Source organism: Poecilia reticulata, chromosome 17 (assembly GCF_904066995.2).
Source record: "Poecilia reticulata chromosome 17, P_reticulata-male-v2, whole genome shotgun sequence".
Classification (NCBI taxonomy): domain Eukaryota; kingdom Metazoa; phylum Chordata; class Actinopteri; order Cyprinodontiformes; family Poeciliidae; genus Poecilia; species Poecilia reticulata.
In genome coordinates, this window is record NC_088846.1 from 32,018,289 (window position 1) to 32,027,835 (window position 9,547).

Here is a 9,547-nt window from a genome sequence, read left to right on the forward strand (position 1 = left end):
CGTTGATTTCTGCTGCTGCTGCCCAGAATAAAATGTGCTCAGTTTCCAAGAAATTCACAAAGGAAGGAAGGAGATGAAGCAAGAATAGTGGAGGTCAAGTTCAGATCTTATCACTTCCTCGACAAAATATAAACTCAGAGCCAACAGGAGGGAAGCAGCTTTTAAAGTGAAACCAGGGCTGCTGTTCAGCTTTCTGACTTCACTCAGCAGTTATTCGTACTGATTATTGATCAACGTGGATCAATAAATATATCCAGACTTGTTGCAACAGTTTTAAAAACTTGGCCAACATCTTTGTTACTCAAGTTTCTCCACATTTCTGCCATTTTCTCACCTGAACTCGGTCAGTTTTAGAAAAGCAACTGGAACAAAATACTTTGCACTTGCATGACAATAACTGATAATTTATGTTGTACCCAATATTTTATTTTCAGAAGATTTTATTCGTCTGAATAAAGAGTCCATCTGCTCCAGCCACCTGCCCAGAACCACAAAGTGATCAATATTTCTAATAAAAACGATAACGCCGCTTCACTTTTTAAAGCTTTTCATTTGCCAGAAACTCAATATTTACGTTTCAGTTTGACTTTAGAGTTAGACTACAATCTCTGTAACAACCTGGGAAAGACCAGATGATGTCCAGGTCGGTTTAGCAGCTTCGAGTTAAATGAAGTAAAAAGTTGGATGAACTTTAAAGCCCAGACACACGACCTCAGTGTGACATCATCAGGAAGTCGACGGTCAGCATCTGGACATGGAAGCTAACGAGGCGCCAGCATCGTCTCCAGTAAAACGTTTTGTTCCGACACGGACTGAAAAGCCACGCAGAGAGGAAGAAGCCATGACTCCAAAAGCAAGACACCTTTATTTTGAAGGGGAAAGGAGGAAGTTTGCAGTAAAGCACAGCGGCGGCGGCATCATGCAGTTGGTCACGTTTTACGCCGGGAGGGAGCGGTGCACTGTACAAAACTAATGGGACTCTGAAGGAAGGACACTAAAAAATACTGAGCAACATCTCAAGACAGGAAGTTAAAGATGTTTAAAGGCTGTTCTGTCAAAACAATAAGAGTCAATTTCACATTTTACAGAAAGAATAAATCATAAATCCTCCATTTCTGGCTGATTGGGTTAAAATTAGTCTGATTTATTGTTAAACAGACCATCGATACTGTATAACCGCAGATTCTTTCATAAACCACATCTAAAATATTTAAAGTAAAATGCATCATGGGTAGCTGGAATGCTGCTTCACACTATTGGCTGGTGTTTCAAAAGCAGCCAATTAAAGTGCAGCATTCATTTCACTTGGCTCTGATTGGCTGAACCCCAAAGACTGTAGCTGTTAGCTTCTGCAGCACCAAGTCAGTTTCCTCTGAACGTATCGAGGCATATTTGGTGTTTGAATGATTAAAATAGGTAGTTATCAGCGTTTTTAGACTTTTTCTCAAGTATTGATGGATTTTTATGGAAGTCACCACTTCCTGTCCGCCTGCAGGGGGATGTGATGCGTCGCCACTTCCTGTCCGCCTGCAGGAACCTGATTTCTCCGGTGTGTTTGCGTTTTTCTGAACCTGTAGCTTCATCTGTGCGGCTCATTGTTGAGCTCAGCAGGTGGAAAAATCACCCAGAGTTCAGACGCACATGAAACATGACGACGGTTCATTGATCTAGAGTCGGATTTCACTGTGAACATAAAACACTGTCATCTAGAAACACGCAGGGAATCCAACCCTGAATCTTTATGAATAATAAAAAGTAAACATCTCTTCGTTATTTCTGTTGACTTTTTGTTTAAACTGCATGAAATGTTTGAGTTGGTTTATTGGATTTAAAGTTTAAACTGGACCAAAAGGAACGAACGCATGACGGACATGACAAAAGTTATGTAATTAGCTAAACAAAGGTCAAGGGTCACAAACATCAAATGATGCTGAAAGATTACAAGTAATGATTAAAAATGGCATGAAGGGAAATAAATAGAAAAATAGATTTAAATGTAAAATATTTTTTATAATATATTTTATTTTGAGATGTTTATTAAAATGACTGAGAATAAATAAATGTATTTAATATATTTAATATATTTAAAATAACATTTAAATAAAGAAATGTAAAAAATTAATAATTGTAATTTTTTTTTGTTAAAGATAAAAAATAAAATGTGCAATTTAAATAAAATAAATGTACGTTTCACAAAATCCAGAGATTTAATTTTTTATTTTATTTAATAATCAGATCATGTGATTCTGCGGTTCGGGTTCGTTTCTGCTTTTGGCTGCAGGATGAAGCAGCTGATGAGCATTTAGGACCGACGGGCTCCAATCACGCACAACACGCCTCATTCACGCAGATTCTCTGTGAACATCAGCAGATTCTTCTAAAGAACCGGATCCTTCAAACGGCTCCGAGTCTCGCATCAACTAAACATTTATGTGGGATAAATCAGCAAACCGAGCATGAAAGAGAAAACATCCTCCTCTCCATCCCGTTTTATAGGCAAGGTGGCGTCTCTCCCATCCACACCCTGCACACACTGCGCATGCGTGCCGCGCCAAACAAAGGACCAGGCAATTAACGGACAGAGGACGGCTAATAAAGTTTGACTGTGTGCAGAAATAAGCGGCACGTCGATGCAGCAACAACCGCAGCGCACAGAGACAATGAGATGCATGTGAAGAGGTGGAGGGGATTCAGGAGCACCATCAGCCTCCATCCGAACCCCCCACCTCCACCTCCACCCCCTCACCCTCCACCCCCCCCCCCTTTTCCCAGAGCAATAATAAAAAAAGAAATGTGGCATCAATAATTCATCGGAATCGTGACATAACGCGGTTAGAGACGCAGAGTGAGAGAAACATGAATCCAGACACCGAGGAAGAGCTTTAAATTCTGGGTGGGAATCAAGCAGCATCCGCCCCCCCGGGTCTGAACCCAGCAGCCGGAGGAAACGTGATGGATGGAAACATAAGACAACTTTGATTCAATTAATACAAATTACAAATGGAGCGTGAACGCAGCGCGTAAAGGCGCGTTTTCATCAATAAAAGTGTCAAAAAGCGGCTGAGCTCGAGCGCGTTACTCCAGACCGACACACCCCTTTTCAGAGCGCGTGCACATTTTGGGCATTTTAAACTTTAATTTCTAAAATTTCCAAAAAACATTTCCAACCATTTTCTTTGACTTTACGTCATAAAACCTTTTGCATCTTTTGTTCTGATTGCTTCCGTTCAGCAGCGCGCCGTGCGTCCGCCTCACGGAGACACATGGAGGGAAAAAAAAGAGACAAAAGGTGGAAAAAATCAAAGCCCCAGAGGCATCAGGGGCTTCCGGAGGGGTAAATAACCAGGAGCAGGGCGCGGCATGCGGGGCTCTTACCGTGCGGACTCAAGTTCTGACGCTCCCTCTGCGCTCCTCGCAGTCTCAGTTTGCGGCTCTCCCTGCGCGCTCGGCGGCTTGTGCCTGCTTCACCGTTCGGCTGCAGCTCGGCGGTCCTCCGCCTGCGCGCACACGCATCCCGATCGCACGTGCACGCGCGGACAATGTGCAGAAGCACCATGTAAAAATTCACCGTTTGCGGAAGCGGAGTGTGTTTGACTCTGCGCTCATGGTTTGTGATTCATGCATTTTAACTTCATATCAGTTTCAGTGAAATTATTAAATCAGTTAAATTGACAGAAATGTGAATTAATTCTTTCTCCTGCAGCATCTGAAGGATTTCCTACCTGTTGAGAGGGAAGGAGTCAAATCTGCTCCTCTGACAGCAGAAGAAAAATATTTTTCAGCGTTTTTCTGCTGCAGAGATTTTTTTTTTTTTAGCAGGTGCAAATATTTACTCAGACCCTGAAGAGCTCACTGGAGGGGAATGCAGTTTGACTGAACTCCGTCCATCTCTGTTTGGCTGTTTTGTTGCACTCGAGCGCCACCTTCAGTTGGCTGCATGGACGTGATTTAGGAACCTGTTGGTCAGCTGGACGCAACTTGTTGCTGCAACGTTTCACCCTCAACCGGGACAGAATTGATCTGGGATTGAATCAGAGTGAGTTTAATAAATAAAACATGGAGAATCTGGAGGACATCAGACAGGAAGAGAAGAATCTGCTGACAGAAGTTCAGGCCTGAGGTGGATGAGATGAGCAGCAGGTGTGACCAATCAGGAGGAAGCAGAACAGCTGGAGGAAAACCTGAGGAGAAAAACTGAAGGGATGTGACTAATGAACACAGACTGACTGGAAGAACCTGAAGAAGAATATAAACAGACAACAGAAAATCTGAGACTTTCAATACAGAGGAAAGAACTGTACGGAAAGCCTTTAATGACAATAATCAACAACCCAAAATAATAAGCCTGGTGAGAACCAAACGCAAAAACTTACATTTATAATTTTTTGTGAGGGAACTGAAACTGAAAAAGTGGTTAATAACATTTAATTCATGTGATTAGTTTTTCACAAAGTGCCTGATTGGTTAAGATTTATTTTTATTCTTCAACCAAAACTGTCGTTTGAAAACTGCTTTACTTGGATTATTGTTGTTTGATAATCTGAAACAAAAAGAAGTTCTGATTGTTTTTATAAACTGTAAAACAGCAGATTATTTTTGTTTAGCTTTTTAATATAATTAAAATAAAATACAGTGTCAGTTAAAAATATTAGTGAAAGACATAGAAGGGAAGAAATAATGAATTGTAAAAATAAATGAACCTGAAAGGGAGAAATTGAGAAAAGTAGAAGAACAAAGGAGGAATGGAGGAATATTGGGAACTGGAGACATAATCAATATTTATAGATTCAAGAAATCATTATTTATCTTCATAATACAAAATTAAAAAAGAGAATATAATGGGTGTGAGGTCGTGTTGCTACTCATGTACTGTAGGTGGCGGTATGCACCTTAAAGTTGCTTGATAATAGAGAAGAAGAAGAAGAAAACTGACGTCATAATGCAGAAGTATATCAAACCTCAGACAAACAAATAATGGCAGATGTAGTGAAACTCGATGCTTTTTTCAAGTCATTTCTGCCTTTTGAGTCGACAGGCAGGAAAATCCTCTGTGGATCATCATCAGGTCTGAGAGATTATTTATGGGAAACAACAATAAGCCCAAATCTTCCTCAGCCAGATGGAGAGTGAGGGACTCTACCTCTCCCTGGATGTAAATGTGATTAAATGCAGTCAGGCAGCATTTAATCGTACAAAACCAGTGAGAGACAAAAACGACTTTAAAGAAAAAGAGAAAATCAGCCTTCAGAAAGATGCTAAAAATAAAAATGAGCATGAAAAGGTGCTTAAATGTAAATACAGCAGCTACTGCATGACATTGTCATCATGCCATAGAACTGCCTTTACTTATTGATTATTGGTTTGACTATCATTCTGTGTCATTATGATGTTTACAACCAGTTTACTTTAGTGCAGACAAACGTGTTAGTTCAGCTTCATTCAGCCGAACATGAGGTTGGCTGCAGCCTGCAGGCCTTGATCCATTTATTCCAGACTCTGTTTGGGTTTTGGAAATGTTCCTCCTGATAAGGGGCGTGGACTTCTGGACAAATAGCGACCGTCGATTGGTCAGTTCCTGACAAACCGCCTAGAATGACTGACAGATTACGTCCACAGACTAAAACTTACTAAAACATAAACGCTTCTCTCCTGCTCTGTATTACCTGCAGTTGGACACTAGGTGGCGGCATTTACAAAGACATAGAGATTTTATTTGGCCAATCATTTCCGGTTTGTTGACTGTTTGTTCTCAAATGTTAGATTTATCAGTAGCTTTAGTCTCTACAGATGTCAGGTTGTTTCCAAACGCAGGAAGAGAAACCGGAAGTGGATCCAGGGTTTTATAATCCAGGTGCAGAGAGGACAGAAACATTGAATCTGCCTCCAGCAGGAATGATGATGGATTTGTGTTCAGTTACTGTAAACTCTGAACCTGCTGCCAGTTTATATTAAAGGGTCAATTCACCCAAACAAACCATTAAGCTGAGCAGTTTTTCCTTAAAGGAAGAAAAGATGAAAACTTTAATCTGAGGTAACTACAAACTAAAATAAGGATTTTTGATTGAAAACATTAAACATTCTTACATTAACTCTTATAAGATTTGTTTTGTGTCCAGCAGTGATAATCTATTTCACACAAAATTAATTAATAAAAATGTTTGTTTTTAATTTTCACTATGTAAAAATCTGAGTTTAACAACATAAAACAATAAAATTACAGATTAATACGATTAAAATAAAAATGTAACAACTTTTTAAACACCAGAGTAAATAAGTCACAGAATGATTCTGATTTCATCACCAACACTAAGAAAATATACAGTAATAAACAGTTTTATAGTAAAAAACTAAAATGTTTAATTTCATATCTCATAACTGAGGGAACAAACACTGAGATCTGGAACCAACTGATTTCAGGTCGTGTTGTTTTTCATGTCTTTGGCATAAACTTCATAAATATATGTTTAAATGGAGCTGACTTTGTTTTCTGCCTGAATTCAGGAGCAGAAATATTCAACTTTCTGAGCTGAACGTACGCAGCCTGTTGTTCCCACTGACTCGCCTCAGGCTGCAGGAGGAAACGTTTCAACGCAGCTGTGAGGCGTTCAGGTGCTCATGACAGACTGTGGGAAACTCCAGCATTTAAGACTTCATTATAAAGCACAGATCACCAAATGCCAGGTGGAAAACAGATCAAATGAGCTCAACATCTTCATTACTTTTGCTTTTTAGTGAGTGAAAAATGAAGCAGAGTGATTAATTTAAAGACTATAATGAGGAAATCTGCATTAAACTTTACAGCTGTGATTCCAAAGTGAAGTCAGGATATAATAAAATGTTTTTAATGTTTTATTGGAGCAAAATTTGATCTAAATTACAGGAACCTGGAAAACCAGGATGAAACCTGGATGATCCATCAGAGCAAAGATTGTTTTCATTCTGCAAAATACAAACTTGTGAACAGAATATTAAAATGTCTCTTTTTACAAAACAAAGTTTATAAATTTGAGATTCTGGAAGAACATTCAGGGATTAGAAAGGAAAGTGAATCCTGACAGTCGGATTAATTTATGGAAAAGACTTTCTGTCTTGTTTCAGTATTTTAATCATTTTATTTATATGTTTAAAAACCAAATATCTGGTTTTATCTCTACGTCAGAGTTTCTGCCTGTAATAAAACGACTCAGACTCATTTGACTTCAGATTATATGAATTCATTTATTTTCTTCTGTTTTCATTCATTACAGTCTTTTCAGAGTTTTTACAGAGAATCTGAGGCTTCATGAAGGTTTTCAGGTTAACAGTCTAATAACAGCTTCAGAGAGAAAAATGTTCATTTCAAACACGAAACAAGTGAAACTTTAAGACCATTTTAACACATCTCTATTTCTCTGATTGATAAATCACTTTGCAGACAAAAGAAAATATCAGGGAGAAAATTTATTTGGGTTTACAGAACTCTGCAGAACCTCCAGACCAGTAAACAAAACCCAAACTCCAGCCAGTAGCGGCTCAGTGAATCTGGTCTGGACTCTGTGGATCAGAGTCATGGATTCAGAGACGCTGTAGAAGGACAGAATACCTGCTCTGTGGTCCAGGTACACTCCGACTCTGGAGGAACGAGGACCTGAGACGGAGGTCCAGATGTTGTTGTGACCAAATTTAGAACTTTTACATTCTAAAGCCCAAGATTTGTCATTATATCCAAATCCACATTCATTCCCTCTTCCTGATCTGCAGATATTCTTGTATGCTACTGCTACATAAACATCTGTCCCGCTCCTCTCCACCTCCCAGTAACAACGTCCAGTCAGACTCTCTTTACTCAGAACCTGAAACCAATCAGTGAATCTGTCTGAATGACTTGGATAAGACTGATGTTGATCCATCCATGTCACCTTCCTGTTCCCCTCTGATAGTTTCAGCCATGTGTGAGCTGTGTTTGGATCCAGGTTGATTTCACATGAATATTTTAAGAATTCAGCTCTGGTCTTTGGTTCCGGTTCTGGTTCTGACAGTAGAACATCCACTTCGGTGACTTTCAGTGAGATGTTTGTCCATGAGTCTCTCAGGACGTCCTGTAGTTTGTCTCTGAGCTCTGACACAGCTGCTGTCACGTCCTCAAAGTGTCTCAGAGGACGGATGTTGATGCTGGATGAGTGTGTCGACTCCCTGAGTGCTGGCAGTGAGGGGTAGTTGAGGAGAAACTGGTTGTGATCCTCTGTGTGTGAGAGCTGCTCCAGCTCAGCGTCTTTCCTCTTCAGCTCACTGATCTCCTGCTCCAGCTTCTCCTGAACATCTTTGACTCGACTCACTTCAGTTTCCTGCTGGGATCTGATCTGCTGCTTCACATCAGAGCTTCTTTTCTGGAGGAGACGGATCAGCTCAGTGAAGATCTTCTCACTGTCCTCCACTGTTTTATCAGCAGAGTGATTGATGGCCTCCACCTCCTGTTGAAGCAGCTTCACATCTTTCTCTCTGTCCTGGATTCTCTGCTGGATGTTTCCTCGTCTCTCCTCCAGCTCTCTCTGCCTCTCAGTCCTTTCTGCTGCAGCTGACACTGTGTCATGACCTTTATGGTCATCCATTAAACAGATAATACAGATACACTTCTGATCAGTGCGGCAGAACATCTTCATCACCTCATCATGCTTAGAGCAGATGTTCTCCTGGAGGTTCTTGGACGGCTCCACCAGCTTGTGTTTCTTTAAAGGAGCCACATCATGATGAGGCTGAAGGTGTTTCTCACAGTAAGAGGCCAGACAGAATAAACAGGACTTGATGGCTTTCAGTTTTCTTCCAGTGCAGAAATCACAGGCCACATCTTCAGGTCCAGCATAGCAGTGATCAGCAGGAGCAGCTTGGAGTCCAGTCTTCTTCAGCTGCTCCACTAAAGCTGCAAACATGATGTTCTTCTTTAAAACAGGCCTCGGTGTGAATGTCTCTCTGCATTGAGGGCAGTGGCAGCTTTTCTTCTCCTCACCTTCATCCCAGAAGCTTTTAATACAGTTCATACAGTAGCTGTGTCCACAGGGAATCGTCACCGGATCCTTCAGTAGATCCAAACAGATCGAACAGGACAAAGTTTCTCGGTCCATCTGATTCTGCTCCATTTCTGCTCTCAGTCACAGCGACTGTGTGAGTTTCATTTCCTGAGAACAGAAACTGGGTTGAGCTCTGATCTACCAATCACGTGTCAGTGCAGAGAGGCTGCAGCCAATCAGCTTTCAGCTTCAGCAGCTGTTGTTCTTCCCAGTTTTGTTGAAGAGCAGGAATATCAGGCTACTAAACTGCTTTTGTGTCTCCATTAAAACAGGGAGGAGTCCTTAGTGTTAACACAGCGGCTGCAGCAGTTTGTGTGGATCTTTGAAAGGAGTCTGTGCAAATCAAATCCTCACAACCTGCTGAATTTGATAGATATTTAGCAGATATTTAGTATTTTTCAAAGATCACACTTCTTTTTCCAGATCTGGGGGTTTAGTCTTCTAAAGCATGTTAATGTTCATCCTAATATATGTTAGCCTGACTGGAAAACATGGAAATCTGC

General features: G+C 40.6%; 1 protein-coding gene and 1 pseudogene across 1 annotated transcript in view; both read right to left on the bottom strand.

The window, feature by feature from the left end:
• The window catches only part of basp1 (brain abundant, membrane attached signal protein 1), a 41,252-nt gene extending 37,583 nt beyond the window's left edge, over nt 1-3,669 (bottom strand). The window contains 2 exon segments of the mRNA XM_008434783.3: nt 3,376-3,413; nt 3,416-3,669. Of these exon segments, the coding sequence (XP_008433005.2) occupies nt 3,376-3,413; nt 3,416-3,556 (179 nt within the window). The 5' untranslated portion in view covers nt 3,557-3,669.
• A 3,529-nt stretch (nt 3,670-7,198) lies between these two features.
• On the bottom strand, nt 7,199-9,210 carry LOC145547908 (tripartite motif-containing protein 16-like; annotated as a pseudogene).
• Between the last annotated feature and the right edge of the window lie 337 nt (nt 9,211-9,547).